The sequence below is a fragment of the Astatotilapia calliptera genome, chromosome 20 (genome assembly GCF_964374335.1).
Source record: "Astatotilapia calliptera chromosome 20, fAstCal68.1, whole genome shotgun sequence".
Classification (NCBI taxonomy): domain Eukaryota; kingdom Metazoa; phylum Chordata; class Actinopteri; order Cichliformes; family Cichlidae; genus Astatotilapia; species Astatotilapia calliptera.
This window is the reverse complement of record NC_137441.1, coordinates 12,945,620-12,965,347: the sequence shown is the minus strand read 5'-3', so window position 1 is coordinate 12,965,347 and position 19,728 is coordinate 12,945,620. Positions and strand designations below refer to the sequence as shown.

At 39.8% G+C, this 19,728-nt stretch overlaps 1 protein-coding gene across 3 annotated transcripts in view; it reads left to right on the top strand.

Annotated features, from left to right (window-relative positions):
* iqsec1a (IQ motif and Sec7 domain ArfGEF 1a) overlaps positions 1-19,728 on the top strand; it is an 89,850-nt gene that overhangs the window by 7,229 nt on the left and 62,893 nt on the right. For 2 of the 3 annotated variants that reach the window (XM_080294858.1, XM_080294865.1), the window contains exons 2-3: positions 11,133-11,162; positions 17,914-18,021. In XM_080294858.1, coding sequence (XP_080150984.1) covers positions 11,133-11,162; positions 17,914-18,021 — 138 coding nt within the window. Of the gene's footprint in view, positions 1-295; positions 404-11,132; positions 11,163-17,913; positions 18,022-19,728 lie in introns of those variants that run through there. The other variant, XM_080294860.1, reaches the window with a different exon arrangement.

Here is a 19,728-nt window from a genome sequence, read left to right as displayed (position 1 = left end):
TAATAATAATAATCCACAAAACACCATAATACAGCAATAAGTGAACAATTCTTCCTTTTTCTCTTTTTCCGTTCTCTTTTCTGTTTAGATCAGGGCTGCCCAATCCCAGTCCTCGGGATTGGGACTGTAGGATAGTAGCTCCCGGGAGCTACTATCCTACAGCTTTTAGATGCATCCCTACTCCAACACAGCTGAATCAAATGGTTTGATTACCTCTTCAGCATGCCATCATGTTTGGCAAAGGCCTGATAACAAGCCATTCATTTGATTCGGGTGTGTGGGAACAAGGATGCATCTAAAAGCTGCAGGACGGTAGCTCTCGAGGACCGGGATTGGGCACCCCTGGTTTAGATAGACAAATTGTTTTGTGCGTTGTGTTGTGATACCGCTACATATCTTTGTGGTAAGCTATTGTGAGTTGCTCCGTGAGATTCATACCTAAATAAGGAACTTGCATTTCAATTTCTAAAGCTTTGGTTTTTTTATTATTTAATTTATCTCATTATATTGCAGATCCAGTGCTTGGAACCAAGCCTGTTAGTACTCATAGGAATTAGTGTCGTCAATTGAATCAATAGATACTCAAGTACTTGATAAATGTCCTTTCAGGTAGCTGATTTTGGTCAGTACTGTTGTTCACTGTCATCTGTGGTTTTGTATTGCTTTCTGTGTGGGTTACAGATGTTATGTCTTGGCTTCTTTGCTGTAATTTGCTGCCTAAGAACAACTTAGTTGCCCTTCCTAAGCCCCCTCTGTTGAGCTTGTCGACTGGAAATTGGCAGGTTCATAAATAGTTCACCCCATGCCACTGTAACGGCTTTAGCATGTGTTTTGGGACCACATGGCTGGAAAGAATAGCATAATGGAGAAAGCTGCTTCTTGTGGCTGGTGGTGTCCACTCATTTACCCGGTGATCTGCTGAACAATCAGTGTGCCAAACCAAATTTACGAGCACATGGGCTCCCATTCTCCAGCAAAGCCCCCTCTAATGAAATGCCCCTACTAGATTAATGTCTACACAGGGATGATTTGCATCCAGACCCACCTATAAATTTCAGGCAATGGCCAAAGAGAATTTGAAACTTGCACTCAAAATCAACTGCAGGCTGCCTTTAGGTGTAATAGACTGTCCCTCCTCAGTGTGACTGCAGTCTTGCTGGAAGGAAGCCAGGCACTGCTGACCTCTGGTTCCCCCAATCAGGCCTATCACGACACTGTTACAGTTGTTTTGTGTCCTTTGTTCTTGCTAGTTGTCTCATAAGATAGGATAATTATGGCCATAATGAACACTGTTACCTCATGGGGTTACAAGTAAAGCCTTCACCAAAAAACCGTTTATGTTTAAATCACCAAACTCAGCTGGATTTAACTTGCAAGTAAAGTCTTGATATCAATTCCTGTGGGATTTGAGAGTAATGATGTCAGTGGACTAGATAAGGATAGTATGGCGCCATTTGACATGCGTTTCAGAAACCACAATGATTGGATTGTGACTGAGCGTCGATTCAGTGAATGAAATGAGTGAAAACAAGGATGCCTGAAAGTCAAGTTGTGTGGCTTGTTTGCATTGCGCTTAAATGATTTATGATCGGGAACTTCAGGGATAAACCAATAGATCTGACTAAGGTGTGTTGATGGACATCGAAGCTTAAGTAAACACGTATGGTTAAAGTGTTAGTCATATAAACCTAACTTCTCATGTGTTTTTCTCTTTTTTTTGGGGGGGGGGGGGGGGGGGTGTCTTTTTAATAATTTAATCTAACTCGCTGCTGATGGTAGTGTATGAGTAGTGAGGTATATCAATTGTCTCACCTTGCTCTGAGTAGGAAAGAAAGAACACATGCTGTTTTCTCAAAGCGCCGAACAGCTTTTGCAGATACAGTATTGTTTGGCCTATTCTTGCTGTTGGCCGTGAAATGAAAATGATACAGTGCTGTTTTTATGGTGTTGTAGGTGCCGAAATGCAAAAATATATGGGTCATTTTAGCCAATTGCTAGGCAGTTGCTAGGCAACGTGATGACGTTATAATATATCATGTGCAATTCAAGTTTTGTGGCAATAAATGAGATGTTGTTGTGATGAAATAAAAAAGAACAGTGTGCTTGCCTGATGTGTTATAAAACCTAAAAACAGGTTATTTTAACATGTTGCTGTGTGATTGCATGACATCATAATATCTGATACCTATGAGAACCTTCAGGGGCCCAAGATGTACTTATTGGCCAGGTTTGGTTGCTCAGCCCCTGATGCTGTAGTAGGATTTGGCAGACAAAGGAAGAAACTCACAATTAGATATTGTGCGTATTATAGTACCATACTGCATATGATGTAATGGAGCACTGAGCTCACGATTCACAAGTAGCACATTACAATGACAAGATTTTTTTCTGTGTTCTCATAGTTGGTTATTTTCAGAAAAAAGCAAACAAAAAACTGTTCATGGAGACAAAAACAGCTTTTTGCTAGAAAGTTACAATATTATGTTTACTCAAAATGTACTAAATGAGTCTCATCTTTTTCATTTTTGTCAGTTTTGTGTTAAAGAAGATTTATGGATGATAAAATGTTCTCTTCTCTGTTTATTCCCTGATGTTTTTGCTTTCTTTATTATTGCAAACTGTGATCAGCACTGAAACAGCACACTTGTAGCGGCCACAAGGCCAAAGTATAGTTGCCTGTTCATTCTTTATTTCTTCAGTTGAACCAATTATCTGCCTCACAGCTGTCAAAACCAGCTGATGCAGCAGCTGAATCGAAGGCAATTTGTAGCATAGTACCTGTGGAGAGCTGTTTGAAATGCTGCCACTAGTTTTCTGCCAAGTGGGAGTGAGGTGTGTGTGTGTGTGTGTGTGTGTGTGTGTGTGTGTGTGTGTGTGTGTGTGTGTGTGTGCGTGAAAAGCTGACAAGGTGGAGGCTGAGTCAACAGTTAAACACAGATGAGGAGCTACTGCTTACACACACTCTTCTTAGTCACCATGGATAGATGTCAACACAGGCCTTGTTACAGCTGGCTGGGCTGAATTTTCTGTTGCGAGTACTTAACTGGTTTGTGTATTTAAGTTTGCTGATGGTTACTTGCTGGTTTAACAGGTTCAATTGCTTCCACTCAGGTGTTGGCTTGCGGTATGTGCATTTCAGATGCTTGTAGATGGAGTGCACTTCTTCTCTTGTTCTTTATAACCTCAGACTTTGCAAGAGACTCTGAGGGCTCACCCAAATCCGAGCAATATGTTCAGGAATGCAGCATGAGTAAGAGTGAGATCCCCCTGTATCCAGCTCACTTTGTTAGGTCAGGTGTTTAAGACCACTTGGATTCAAAGTGGGAGGAAAAAACCAGTGCGCCTTTTTAACATGCTCAAGAGCTTTAAATGTCTGGAAACAAAAGTCTAATATTATTTAGATGCTATTGTAATCTCGCTGATTGTTAATCCATGTCTGGTAAACATGCTGATTATGTTATTTTGAACATTGCATAGAGAGCTATTTTGAATCTGATGCCAGCAATCAGGGACAACATTGTTAGTTTAATTAAAGTATTTACATGATTAGTTATAAAAAGAGACTCCCTGAGGGATCGTCTTCTGCGAAAAAGTGAAATATTGTTGGTTCAAAGTGTTTGACAATATAGTACTAAAGTCAGATTGCAAAGAATTTGGGAATTCCCTTTAAAGAGGCAGAGAATCCACATCTCTGGATGAAATGGACAAAGAACTAATATTGAATGGCCCTGCTATTTGGGCCCTTAGGTATGACTTTATTAAAAATAGACATTTTCCTGTTGTGGAAATGTGTTGCTGCATCCAGAAATAATGTAGTTTAAAAATTTACCATGCGAAGAAACATAAACTATGTCCGCTTACTCCTCTGGACCAGAGCTCAACTGTCCCGTGGTCTTGCAAAACAAAATTTGGACACTTTGTCCACAAAGCTAAGGAGCACAGGGAACATCCAGCAGAGTGTCTGAAATGGGGACATCACTGAGCTTTTTCTTTCTTAAGCAGAGTTTTTTGTCATGCCATATGTAGTTTTTTCTCATACACAGTATAAAAGATGGACATAGCTACTAATGTCACCTGTTGGTATTTGAAGTCCCATTTTGAGCATTTCCAGCGCAGCCAAAAAAAAAAAGAATGTGAAAAGCAGGTGTTTTTTTTTTTTTTTTTTTTTTTTTTTTTTAAACTGCATGCTCATTGGCTAACGACTAACGATTCTTAAAGTCATTAGGAAAGCGTTTATAGCAGCGGTCTCCAACCTTCTTTGCACCACGGACCGGTTTATGCCCGACAATATTTTCACGGACCGGCCTTTATAGTGTCGCGGATAAATGCAACAAAATAAAACCAGTACCGGTACCGAAAAAAAGATTTAATCATAACACACATGAAAAGACCCAGGAAAACAGAGTTAACGATAAAAACGATAACACTAAAAACCCTGAAAACCATACATTTCACAGCCGAGCCTCAACTCTCGTGGCCCGGGGGTTGGGGACCGCCGGTTTATAGAGTCAGAAAACTGCTCTCCTATTTACTACTTCTGATGTTTTACAGATATTTAACTAACCAGGTGGGATTAACTTGGCTGTCTGACAATCATGGTAACTATGTAGGAATAAGGCCCCGGTCTCATAGGGCTAGAAAATGATCTGCGACCATCTGACAACCTCCTGTCATAAAGTAAAAGTGAATATTCCACAGCTGGTTGCAATTGGTTGCTAGAGGTTGATGGCAGTTGCTCAGAAAATGATTTGCGAAGTCTTAGTTAACACAGGTCTACAGACGGGTCAGTGATGTCCACAACCACTAGGGGAATAAACTTTAATTTCTCAAACCAGTTTACAAACCACTTCCTTGTGATTGCTTTTGTTCGCTAGCTAATCGCCGCGGTCATAGTTTTAATGGAGGCGACAGACTTGTCTGTGAAAGTGCATCACCTTCTGTACAACCAGTTTCACTCAGCAACATTATTGTACATGAAATGGACAACTTGCATATCTGTGAGGCCTTATTGATTCTTGACCAACATTCAAGGAAGACTGCTTAAATTAGCAAGGTGATGTCAAACCATATGCTGCACATATTTCAAGAGTAATGCTGCTTGGAAAAGAAAAACTACCTGAAAGAACCCACTGAAAATCTTTTTGCTCATTGTGAAAACAAAAAAAATTACAAAGAGTGTCTTGAACCTTTTGGGCAGCTAAAAAAAAACAGTCTTAAGCACAGATGGGAAAACTCTGACTGGTACTCCAGTGTAGATGATGAGAACTTAAAGTGGGCAAAAGAAGAATGGGGCTTTGTGCAGTTTTCTTGTACAAGTGTGTATGTGTGTACGAATGTGTGTTTGTGAAGAATTGCCACTTTCCTTTTATGCAGGAGCTGACAGCCTGTGGGGGTCATGCACCAGTAACTCCTCAGAGATACATAATTTGACAGCACCATGAGAAACAAACCACTACAGAGAGGACTCATTAGATCTGCTTAGCAAGACACATTTGTGCTTTTAATTAGCTGCTGATTAATACAGATCATTTAGGTCTCAGTAATATGGACACAAGAAGTGTGTATTGCACTGAGGAGCCTAAGACTTGATGAATGGCCTTAATTTATGTACTTGACTGGGGGGGAAAAAAATGGGAAGTAGTAATAAAGACACACAAACAAGCATCTTACCAGAGAAGCAAGTGTAAAATCTACATCAAACATTAAAATGATGCATCTTGACTGCAGTGTTCTTTGAAAAGGAAACATCTTATAAAATATTGACAATAAATGTGAAAAGGTACACAAGAGCGTCTAGCTTTGGTGTTCCTCCTCTGAGGGACCTGTCAGCGTGAGTGAGCTGTTATAGCCGACCGCAGGTTCAAGTCATTGATCATTTGATGGCATTGTTCTGAATGGAGGCAAGAGCCACGAAATTGCAACAAGGCCTGTTCTGCTTTCAGTAGAAAGTTTTGAAAATTGAGTGCAACTCTGGATTTGATTTATTATTTTTCATCACGGCTTGAAGGAGTTTGATCGCAGAAGCTTAAAGCATTTCATAACTGCCACGCTTGTTGCTGAATTCCACAGTATATTATTCAGTAAAGCCACTAACTGTTTAGGTAACTTTGGAAATAACTTTGGTCTATCCAGTTCAGTCAAGGACTGCGACGTTCATAATGGCATTCCTGCTGTTAGCCTTGTCAAGTGCGAGGTGAAGAGGTCAGAGGTGAAGATGGGTCTGTGTGTCCTGATTTGTATTTATTTATTTATTTTAAATGTTGAGGCCGATAGAACACAAAGTACAGTAAGAGAATTGCAGTAGAAATATGTGGTACAGCACTGTTTGCATGCAGTATTAAATATGGTCTCCAGTGCAGTAGTCTTATTTGCAATGTCATCAATCAAATGCCTTAAAAAAAAATAATAATAATAACTACAGTAGCTTCTGATATTTTCTAAATAAGTGGAAGGAAATGGGTGCACATGTTTTTCTTTATTGCCCAGTGCTATTTTTTTTAATTTATTCTTGCCACATTAAAAGTGATGAAGTGCTAGAAGCTATTTCTTCGAGGCCTAACCCTACTGAATATTTTACAGTGAAAAACAAATAATGGGTTTCTAATTACATTGGGACAGGCCTTTCCTGAAAGAGGTGAGGAAAGTAAAACAGCTTTAGGAAAATGTGCCCAAGCTTTAATAATACATGGTAACGTATCTGAAAGCGAAGAAAATGTTTTACCTACAATAAGCCATACACAGTGTAAAAACAGGAATTTGTTGGAAGCAAGATGTGTTTGTCTGTGTGTTGCACAGTAGATGATGTTCCAGTTTATTTGATGCTAAGCAGGGAGATATGATTAAATGAGCAGACTAATGCATTTCTGCAGCCGTGTCCAGTTGCACTTACTCTTGCAGAAACGCAGATTGATAAACTCTGAGTCAGCGTTCTTTGCACTCGCTCTGCCCTCCCTGATCATTTCCTCTCTCACAACAGGAAACAGACTGTCCTCACAGCAACAGACTCTGTATCTGATCCAAAGGAGAAAAAAAAGGGCTTAAATATGTACCGTACACATGCAGTGAGGTAAAGGGCAAGTGGAAGCCACTGAGATGGCAGTAAATGTAATACTGGTTGTGGGGTGGAAATCTTAATTCTACCACTTGAGATTTCACTTCTCTGCAGGCCGCTATTGGAGAAACCACCCTCACAGCTTGAGGAGGCCTTCCTGTGGAATGATACTTCCAATGGGATTTGGCATTTCATGCATTATTTAAAAGGCTTTGGGAATGCACCTGAAAGTGCCTGGTGTTTCAGCGCAATGCAGAAGAAAAACAGCTCAACTTGGATTCTTGCTTTCATTCATGTATTTGTCATCATTAAGATGATAGTTTCCACTTAAATAAGGCAATAAAAAGTGGATTTCATTTTTATTTCCATTACCACCCAAATTAGCTTTGAGAACCTGAGTGAATTAATAATCCATTAATATTCTTTTCTCATATAACCCTACATTCTGAAGGCGCTTTTTCTCAACTCGCTGTTTTCCGTAGCCATTTCGGAAATCTAATTTGGCTCAAATCTAGTTGGTACAATTCCTGATTGAGTTCTAATGACTCAGTCAAAGAGGCAGGTCCTGCAAATCGCAGTAAAGCAGCCATCAGAGTTTTTACAGTTCATTGTACATTGCTGAAAATATCAGCAGCAGCAGCATGTCCTCAGTTTGATTCCTAGCCAGCAGGATGTGTACTTCATGCTTTCTTTCTCACCTTCTTTCTGCCTGTCTCTGCTGTGACTAATTAAGGCAAAAGAATGTCTTTAAATGGATGCACCTGTCACTTACAGCCTTAAAATGGCTTTAATTGGTGCTTCTATCATGTCACTGTAACCGTTACAGAACTTTATGGTGAGTTTCTGCTTACTGTTTAGGTAACTTGATCATTTTTAATCGTTCTAACAGCTCGTATGTGTTTTTTCAGCTGTTGCAGGCAATTCTAAAACCCACTGAGCACTGACTGCTGGGGATGGTGAGCATCGGTTAAAGAGGGAAATATTTCCTTAAGGGAACAATAGAGATGCACGCACTGGATTTTTAGACATGAAATTCACCAAGTGATCAGAAACATGACTCTGTGAATGCTAATTTTAGTTGCTCTGTAACAGCTGGATTTGTAAATGAGCAGCTGCTTCTTGTCAGTTTCCCATATTAAATTAAGAATTGTATGAGCACTTGCATTTGCAGCCTTTTTGCCAGTGCCCTTCCATAGCCAACAAGTTAGTGACTCAGGGGCAGAAAGTCAGGCTCCATATGAATACAAATGACTGATGATACATGGAGCTGTATAAGATGCAGCAGACTGTCCATTTGTCTTCTGTACAAGGGTGACAGTTTTGCAGGAAAGACCATAAAAATGAATGCCTCACCACACAAGTCAGGATTTCTGCAAATGTAGTAACAGTAATAGTAGTAGTACTAGTAGTAGTAGAAGTCATATTCAATCTGTAGGCTGGAGGAGCTGTCCAGGGTACTGACCACTTCTTGTGTGCTGTGGCCGCCTCTGAGGATGGTGGGTTAGAAAGTGGGAAGTTGTTTAAAAGATGGAAATATCATTTAGTCAAAGATTTGTGAAGCATGGTTTTTGTCTGATCATTTTTTTCACTGATGCATTGTATACACAGCAATCAATTTCTCCAGTAATTGTATCTGGACTGGAGAATGTGTGTCAATGAATCTCATCCCACCATTGCATTATATTGACTCCGCTGTATTCTTACCTCAGCCTATTTCCACAGTCCAAATGGGATTTGCGTTAATGAAAATGCAGACGGTATCAGGTTTCTTCTGTGCTTTATGGAAATAATTAAGATTTTTGGATGCCGTTGCTGAAAAATTGCTGACAGTCTTAAGGAGATGTTTAGGTGAGCTATAGATATTTGAAATGAGAGGAATGGTACATGGCCAACACCCAGGCAAGCAAACAAGTAAAATGACTTGGAATGATGAGGAGGACAACAATCACCAATGAAGAACTATGCAGAGAATCATCAACAATAAGGATGAACAGCACAACCCTTCTAAGAAAAGCCTTTGTATGTACAGTACCAGTAACTATACCGTCTATTCACAAATGAATCCCTCATTGTTTGGTTTGGTTAACAGTAGAGACTACATTTTATTTCTGTAGTGTGAATAGCACTGTACTTGCTTTTAAAATGCTATTTACTAAAGGCAATTTCTAAAAGAACCTATGAAATGGCAGGGTCAAAGGTTCATAGGTATGACCGACCAAGCTTGCAGCTAGAACTGCAATCAAGCATTTGGAACAACTGGCAATAAGTCTTTCACATCACTGTGGAAGGATATCGGCCCACACTCTTCTTTGTGTGGTTGTTTATGGTTCATTAGTCCATCGACTTTGAGTAGACCAATCCAAAACCTTTTTTCTTTTTCTTCATGGTCAATCAGATGTGAACTTGCTGGTGTGTTTGGGACATTGTCATAACACAAGTAAGCCTGAGCTTTTGGACATGACATGCTCGTTGGAGATTCTCCAAGATTTTCTGCTAGAGAGGAAAATCCATGGTTCCAGGAGACCATCACCACCATGTTCCATTGTTGGTATGATGTTCATTTTATGCTGTTAGTTTTACTTCAAATGAAACCTTCCAAGTCATCATGAAGATGTGGTTTTTTTTTTTTTTTTTTTTTTTTTTTTTGGGAAATCTGAGACAAGACTTTGTGGGGTTTTTTTTGTTTGTTTATTTGTTTTCTGCCAGATATGTCATTCTGGTCCTGTCTCTTTCTTATTGTTGAATCATGAACACTGAACTTAACTTAGGCAAGTGAGGGCTCCAGTTCTATTGTGGCCTCATGGATGAGTCGTTCATGTGCTCTTGTAGAGATTTTGGTAGGCCAGCCGCTCATGGGAAGGCTCTCATGAGAGATCCACTATGCTTTCACTATAGTGTCTGTGAAGGTTCTCAGTCATCCAGGTCATCGTAGTCAAAGGAGCTTGCAAAGAAAAGCGTCTGGACTTCTTTAAGTTGCTTGAAGACGTTTCACCTCTCATCCGAGAAGCTTCTTCAGTTCTAAGGTCAAATATTTAAACCCAGTGGGAGTATCCCCCCCAAAGAGGGACAAAAGGACCCCCTGATGATCCTCTAATCACATGAGCCAAGGTGTGAAAGCGGGTGTGGGTCCCAATCAGCCAGGGTTTTGGGTGAGCTCATTGTGAAACCTGACCCCACCTTATCATGCGATTTCCTGAGGTCAGAAGGCGTCTGGGGAGGGAACTCAAAACTGGATTATAGATGGCAGGCAGTTGGTGTCGTAAACCCCCGCCTCTGTTCAAAGATGGTCGCTCACAGTGGACATAGATGACTATTTTCACTATAGTATGTGGTTGTACCACATACTTTTTAACATGTGGGCCACCCTTGCTTATGCTGTTTTCGGTCAGTCAGCCAGCCACAGAGAAGTTCTAACATATAAAGAGCCTTACAAGCAATGGAAAGTGTCCACTGTAGCCACGATGTGTGCTTTTCATCCCTTTTTTCCCTTTTTGATCCATATTCCCTTAAATGAATCAACATGTGACTACTGCATTTTGTATTTAATTGGATTATTTATTTGTGTATTTTACAGCACTGTGGCTGTTACAACCAGAATAGTTGTAGTTTCACATTTCTTGTCCACGAGTCGTCTATTCTATTATACAGGCCATCATGAAATTTTCATGCCTATCTAAACACCAAAGTATAAAAAGTTTGGGTTTTTTATTTTTTGTTTTTTTTTTTTGGTGTTTTTTTTTTTTTTTTTGTCTTCAAGGACAAGATACTGGATTCAGTAGACACATTTTTGACACATTCAGTGGAATATTTTGTAAATGTCACACCAAAGTTGTATCTAGAATATAAATTGTGTCCACTTCTCAGGAGACCAGATTGATCTGTTTAAAAGTGTAGCACCTGTCAGTGTCAGATAGCTGCACTTTACTGCAATAATGCAGTTGCTGAATCAAAGCCTGGTGGTTAGTGAGCCGTTTTATGTAACTTCACTTGTCTTTTGCTGTCCTACTGAAGCACTGCAGCATCCCTGTTTCTACCTGTTTAACAAAAACCATTAAAACCGTGTGTCTCATTTGTTTTTCAGATCTGAATGTGACGCCTCCAGAATGGTCAGGTATGTCCACCTGCTTTTAAAAATCTGTTATTATTGTTTTTATCTGTTTAGGTTGATGCATCTGCCTGATACTTATCTAATTTAAAGAAAAGCTTGTGCCTTTTGGGGAAATCGTCTTATTGCTCCAGAAAATACTTTGGTGAAGACACTGTCCTACATAAGTCTTTCAGTTTGAGTGAGGAAAATGAATAACCAAGGATCATGAGGCTAGCCAGGGTAAGTGAGGAACTGAGGTAGGGCTGTTATTGGTGTTTCTTGATATTGCAGTGTGGAGGAAGTAATGAGATTTTTATGTCCAGTCCAAGGTCACACTCTTCTGTTGATAGTTGCTGGCTGTGTGAACTTCGATAGCTGGAGATTTATAGGTTTGTTTCTCCTGACAGAGTTAAGTTGTGGGTTGATTTAAAACTGTAATGTGAGTCCATCATTTGCTGTGAACAAAGCTGAGGGAATATGGCTTGCATGCAGAGAGTAGATGGGCTTCTCTTGCTGGTAAACACACTCCTTATCTGCAGTTTCTCTCTTTAGGGATGTCTCGCTATGGGATCCAAACAGTCTCTCCCCCTGCCTCTGTAGTGCGGTGTATCAAGAACCTAACAGAGTCTAGAAAAGTTGAAAAATTGTGGCAGAGCCTGTCCCGTGTTTTTGATACCAATTTTCCAGGCTGTGTCTGTTCTTTCCTTATACTCTCTGCTGTCTGCACTCCCAGGCTGCTTCTCTTCTGCTCTAAATGTCCCATTACAAATCTGAAGTAAATTCAGAGGGCCACAGCCTGAAGATGTGTGCCAGTCTTTGTCTTTGTACAGTCCCAGGATATGTGTACTTCAGTATGTGCTTGCAAAGCAGAGACGTGTGTGTGTATATGAGGTTTGTTTCACACTCGGTGTGTAAATCATCCCAGAAAATGGGTTATATGAAACTTTTATGTGTTCTGTATGAATTTGGATAAATCAAAGCGTTTATCCTTAATTTTCTATTTTGGACTTCTTCTTTTTTTTTTTTTACTATTACCAAATATTAATTTCACTTAAAACATCTGAATTGAGTTTTTAGCTGCAAGACTTTCTTTGGACATTATCAGGGTTATTGTCTTCTTCCTGTGTCTGAAACGGATGTGAACAGATTTTTTGGTTATCATAATTAGATTTTTTTTCATATACCTCAGCCCTGTAAAAGCAAAGAAGCAAAGCAGTAGAAATGGAGGACAAGGCTTGAGAGCCAAATAATCCCATCTCACCAAATTGGTGTTTTGATGTAGTTGGAAAAGTCTCAAATGGCAGCAGCCTTCTGCTTGCAATTCTTGCTTGTGAATTTGGCCACAAGTCCCAGAATCTTCCGTTCGTTAAGTGTCCCAAAACTGTTAATATGCTTATGTGTAAAATGTGGTTCGAAATTCAAGCATTAAGCATCTCTGCCAGCACAGTTTGGATCTTGCAGCTTTGCTGGGAGCTGCACACAAACTTGATACTGACTTATAATACTTGTGACTGAATTCTTGCTGCTGCTCACTTTTTAGCAATAAAATTTATGGTAGTCTGTGTAAATCAGTGAAAAGCTTCATGACCTCTCACCCCACATTGCAGGACTAAATCTACATTACATTTTAGAAATGGATTGGTATGTGTGCTGAGAGAATAATAAAATACTTTTTAAGCCTATGAATAAATCCATCAGCAAACAGTTTAAGATTCAAGCATTGATTTAATTGAATGAATAATTAGAGCAAAGTGCTGAAATGCTTTTAGGGAAGGTTGATATGTATAAAATAGTCCAATTGGTTAAAGAGGGTAACTAAATCTAAAAAGAACAATTTACCAATACAAAAACGAAGAAACTTATATTTGATTTTAAAATGAATACACACAATCATATAACACAAAAAGCCTTTTTAGCTGTGTTTCTATGTCTGCAGACTCCTCCCACATGATCAGGAATTGAGCAAGCAAATGTGACACAAAATTATACCTTAGGCACCTGACGGTTCTTATCTATATCACGTAGTATGATGTCAACGTGCTGCCTAGCAACCACTTAGCAGTACGCTAAAAATACCTCTATTTAACATGTACGCTTCCTCTATAGGACCTTATGAAAGCATCATATCATTTTTACCCCTCAGCCGTAAAAGGCTGATGTGGTATTATAATCACCCAGCGGGGCAGGCAGGCGGTGTATTCAAGTTTTTGAGTACAGCGATTTTAGATTTTATACCATAGGTGCATCTATTAAAAATTTCAGAGGTGTTCGAAACAACTGAGTCTCGCTGTTTGAATGTTGACCTCAAGGTCAAAAGTCAGCTTTTCTGAAAATCACCTGGGATTTTCAAATTTATACTATAGGCGCACGTACTTCGAGGCTGAGGGGTAACACCAGTGGTTACTTGTATTTGTATGTCAGGAAAATAACATCTAATCTATATCCACAAAACTTAAGTCTTTAATTATATATTATGATGCCATCAGGTTGCCTGGAAATCCCCTAGCAATGGCCAAATAAGACTTAGTTTTTTGCGTTTATGCGCCTACACACATGAACTCATCCCATCATTTTAATTCATGGCAGTATCATCTCATTTATATCAACAAAAGTGGAATTATGTTACAATATCGTCGCATTGCCTAGCAACCACATTGCAACGGGATAATATGGCCCATTTTATTTTTTTCTGTTCATGCTCTTATGGTGCTTTTATGAGGCTTTGTATCATTTTAAATTCAGTATAATAACAACTAATTTATATCCACAAAATCTAAATTAAGCATGATGTGTTATGACGCCACCAGGTAGCTTGGCAGCCACCTAGCAACATGCTAACAAGACCTTATCTTAGCATTTATGCACAAAACACCTTTTGTGTTAGGTTAAACAAGCGTGCTAGTATTTTTAAAAGGAAAAAAGAAAAAAAAAGTAACATTTATTGGTTTGAGCGTAATTCGTTATCTCTTTGACTTTTGATTAATTATTTTGAGTTTTGGAAATACAAATTAGGTACTCAGTTAGATGCTTTGTGGACAGTTTGAATACATAAATTGTGAAATAATCTAAAATACTGTATAGGTCAGATGTATTTACAAATTCAAGTAAAGGCAATCAAGATGCTCATAGCAGTGGTGCAATTGAGATATAAAATGAGAAATTCTAAATATAAGATCTACAGAACGGATTTTAAATGATGATTTTTAACATTAAACATAAAAATTTTAAATTACATTTGAAACAATAAAATCTTTGTATATAAAATGTATAAATAAAATCTTTTTTAAGCCTATTTGTGATTCCATACTAAGTTTCACTATGCACATCTTCTGTGTCTTATAAAAAACTTTTTTCATGCTACTGCTTCTAATGTTGTTCCCATGATATGGATATACTATCTCAGTGCAAATATTCTTAGCAACCAACCAGCAGCCAGATTCAAATTGCTGTGACAGCTACCATAAATTTCTCCGTCACTCACTCGATTCATCTTGGCCTTGAGTTTCCTTTTGTATCGCAGCTTAAAGCTGTTTACTGTAAAATCGCTACAACTGCCAAAACAGCACTCTGCTGACAACACACAGCAGACTTACAGTCACTTACATCTCTCACCCTGTTAATATGCCACACCATGACACAAGTGAGTCGGGTTGTTTTAAATTTTGTGTGTTACATGGCTTGGTAGGTTTCATTATCATTTATAATGGAAAAGCCACCGAACTTGGTTCAGGCGCTATAAATAAATAAGCCATGCTCCCGGAAGATTGCTTTGCACTGGTTTGATAGAAGTTTGAGTGAGCGTGTGGGGAGAGATTGGCCCAGTCGGCGATGGGGGATTATTCTTATACACACTCCATGGCTAATGAGAGAGGAGTAGCAACATGGCGGTGTTTAATTGGTCTGCTGTTGTGTAATCAGAATGGATGGTTTCATTCAGATGTGATTACACCCGGGCTCAGATAGGAAGGCAGGCGCTCATCAGCCTCAGTGACCTGCTTTTATTGGATTTTTCTTCAGTGAATGTTTAATGATAAGGTGTTCTCCCACTCCACATTTTGTACAGCACTCATTCATAAGCCCGACGAGCACATGGCCAAAGCCTAGAGCTGAGGAGTAGTCGGGCACTTAATCACGCCAACTGCAATGGGAATGCAGGATGAAAATGCTCTTGTCTTATTTATACCTGTTTACTTGGGCTCGGTGAGATTGTGTTTTGTGATGGATGGCAGTTGTTATAGTTGTCTGGGAGTGTCTGAGAACAAAGAGCAAGTTCCAATTTCATATTGTTTCATATGCTGTATCCATGACCGTGGCCCTTTTGAGCACTCCACATTCTGTCTTTTTTTTTTTTTTTGTATTGAACATGTTTGGCTTCACGCACACGAAGGCCAGCTTGTCAGCAAGCTGCAGTAATAGTGGGTGACTGGAGGTATTCTGGAAAGCCTTAGCGAGGGCTGCAGCTTTGATTTCCCCGTAGTCCTCCGCAGAGAGTTGGGGAAACAGAGAGGAGGGGATTATACAGCTCAGTCATTATTGTAGGAATGACAATGAAGAGAATAAAGCTTTGCTGGGCTGTTGTTTGGGGGGCGTCAGAACCCCTTTTTAGAGTGCATCTCAAAATAATACCATAGGCAAAGCCCTTCCAATTAATTCAAACATTAAGTCAGAGTAATTTGTTATTGTAACAGGATTGTGGGAAGATTTATGACGTTCAGTGATATACTATAAGAATTAACATACAACATTAAAGAGGAGCAAAGAGACTGCACTCTTGCAACTTCTATTGCTCATGAGGCGTTTCCTAAAATAGGCTTGGAACTGCAGATTTCTCTCTGAAGAGAGGGCATCTCTCTAGATCCGCACAATGCGTGGGGTGAACTGTACTTAATTCACTCACAAATCTATCCTACAAAGAGCCGGGCTGTCCTCCAGTGCACTGTCAGGCAGCTGAACTGATACTTGTCTACAAGCACGAGACGTGACAGGCCTGTGTCGCAGAACTGCTCCAGTGCAGTCTTGAACCCTTGGCCGGTGTACTCCTCAGGGATCACACAAACCTATCTCGTGTTGCCAATTTTGATGGGTAGGACACAGAGCCTGCTGTTTGCACGAGTCCTTCCCGATTAAGAAAACTGCATTTCAGATCTTAACAAGGAATTGTCCTGAAACAATCCCCTACAGACACGGGAGTGTGCAGTGTGTGGTGACAGAATCCGAAGATGCAAATTAAAGTCACATGACGTGTCACTCTCATGGGAAAGACCTGACATTTATTTATGGTCTGAAGCAAAGTCTGAGCCTTGACTCTGTGGGACTTTCTGAAAAACTAATGGAGGACGGGAAGAAAATTTCAGACTAATCCAAGGTTCATAACTCTCAACTGAGCCAGAGCAGAGACATTAGCATTTTTGAAATTAATAATTCATTGTGCCGAAACAGCAGCAAATGGCAGCAGCCATGACACAATTAGCCACTGCTATGTCTCAGGGCCTCGGTGCAAGATTTTTCATCTCGACACTGAGTTAAACAATGAACAATAATAGCGTTTTTCTTCTGAAGTAAGATGCGGCTGTATGTTTTCGATGACGACTTCATTCTCTGGCAGAGATGGGTGGGTTGACTATAACCCACAGCTTGAGAAATGTGCTTTGCTCATGATAGACATGCAATCCAATGGGGGGCTGGCTCAGTGAAAACCTTAACAGATGAGAGAGAAATATCTCTGTGGAAGTGATCTCCTGTGGAAGAAGATGAGAAATGCCTGAATAATCAGTAGTAGAGGAAGAAACTATTTTAACTTTACAGACAAAGCACAAGCCGTGAAGTTGCATATACTCAACAAAGGAGCTTAACTTATGTGAACTCCCAATTATGTAAATAGGATAACTTGAGAATGAGGCGACATAGGAGTTACAAATTGGTACCGTTGGTGTATTTACTAAAGATCTCAGTGATCTCGACTTCAAGGTCAGAGGTCAAGTTTTCTGAAAATCTTGTGAATGCGATGCGATAACTTGAGAACATACTATTTTGAAATTGATACCATAGGTTTGTTTTAGGAGGCTAAGGGATTGCATTTATTTTCTTTGACGCAGTCAGATTGAGGTCTTTTTTTCACCCCAAGTTTTCACACGCATTACATTTTACTGTTACCTACTGGCATTTTACCCATATTTGTTTCAGAGAAATGTAATTATCTGGCAGTACAGACACCATTTTGTTATGTTATCAGTGTGCAGCACTTACTTTGCACCACTGTTCACAAAATCAAATGAGAAACAGGTTTGGAGTAATATTTTAAAAAAATAAAAAAAAAAAAGAGCATGAAGTTATGCATACCTGGATGTATTTCTTGTACATGAAGAGTTCAAACATTTTATATATCTTATTGAGGACATCTAATTGACATAATGCTTTCCCTGGCCTCATACCTTAACCCTAACCATCAAAATGAATGCCTAAACCTAAGCATAATCTAATTGTAACCCTGATACTAAGATGACATTTTGAGCCTCTAAAATGTCTTCAAACTCGTGGGGACGGGGATTTTGTCCCCATAGTCTGTTGGTCCCCACAAGTATAGTGTCATGCCAATTTTCTGTCCTCACAAAGAGTCTAAACATGGGCGTGTACATGCACGCACGCACGCACACACAAACAGACTCACACAGCCGTCATTTCATTTTAAAAATGTTTCTGTCATATCTGTCCTTGCAGGTACCACATTTCTGTTTTTTCTTGTTTGTTTTTTGTAACACAGTGTGTCCTTTTGTAGGAGACATACATCTCTACCAGTTGAAGTCACAGAGAATCCCGGGAGGTTGGTTTCTGAAGGTTGCAGAAGAGTCACCCCCTGCCGCAAGTGGAAGTCTGCTTCCTTTGGGTACAGTGAGATGTTAATTTTAACAGTTACTTCACATTCAGTTTGTCTCATAAGCACTGCAGCAAAACAATATTTTCCTTGTCTTCCTCTTGTTAATGTCTAAAACTCTTCACTGGTGATATTGATCGCCCTGCTAATTAGCCTCTCTATGTCGGAAGTATTGGCCATGACAGCTTGACAGCTGCAAACTTTGCCGCGTCCTAATGTTCGAGGCTTTGCAGCTGCTCTCATCAGCTTTTTATGACACAGCAGTTTGATTGCTGCAGTGCCTTTTTTTTCTGATCTGCACATTAAAGTCTTCTAACCAAATGCACTGTAGGAGGAAATCATTAAGTATAGCCTTCACGAAATATGACCCTTCATTGCTGCGTACCCATTAGCCGTGCTGAGCTTGGACCTTGACAATCTCTCAACAATGAGGAGGGAGCAGAGCACAAAGTCGCATCGACGGGACAGACTTGGGGGTGGTCTTTAAAAGGCATGAGTTTCATAAGAGACACCTCCCTGTGCTGTATGCTTCATCATCAAAAAGCAACGTGCCCTAATCCACAGCCCAATTTTAGCTCGCGTGCAACCCAAAAATAAATCCTACTGCATAGTGGGAACATGCTCTATTTTTAAAGAGCAGTGTTCAGAGGTTTCTGATGAGTAGTAACATCTGTGGGTTGTTTTTAGACTTCTGTAACACTGCAGAAAGGAGGCTTTGCTATTTCTTGCTGATTAATATCTCATTCACTCATGCTCCATCTATTTGTCTCAATATGATTGTTATACAGTAAGTAATTTTCAGGCGTAAAGTTAATGGGTTAAATGGATCATGACTGCAAACAAGATGATGGCTGTGCTTTGAGGTTTAATATTTTCCTCTTCAGCTCAGCAGCACTGCTTGCGTCCGTCAGCGTTTACTTATCTCACAGTTAGAATGGGATAATTATTAAATGATGGTAAAAGAGAACGAGCCCCCTTCCTGATCGTTTTGGCTTTGCTGATTGATTTCAAATGGTCTTGCTTTAATGCTGCGTCCCAGATGTAATTATTAATGTGCGCAAGTTAATTATTATTGATCTTTCCTTTTAGTTAGAGAGCTCACAATTACCAACAGCAAAAGCAGAAAAATGGATCAGTTTGGTCAACATGATAGAGTTGTGTCTCACACACACACAGACACACACACACAGTCATGTTTGCATATCTTTGTGGGGACATCTAATTGACATAGTGCTTACGCTAGCCACTACACCTAAGCCTAACCATAAAAACTGAATGACTAACCCTAACCCTTAGCCTAAACCTAACCATAACCTGGTTGTAACCCTAACACCAAAACCACATTTTGAGTCTCAAAAAATGTCCCCATAAGTGCTGTTGGTCCCCACAAGTGTTTTGGTCCCCACAAAGATATATAAACATAGTATACACACACACACACACACACACTCATTTACACACTTGCACCGGTGCTTCCACACTCACAGGAAATGGTAAGTGACAGGGTGGACTGGAAGTTTGCAAATCAGATCACTGCATGGCCCAAAATGTAAGCAAACATTTGTTATAAAGGCCTTGGTCACAGCTGTCTTTTGTCATGCTTGACTTGTTTTGGAGGGTATTATTTCCTTTAGAAAGAGAGGAAACTCGCTGCATATGGTGTTTCAAAGGTCCTGTGCCAGATTTGAACCCAGGATGTTGCACTGTACACCACAGTGA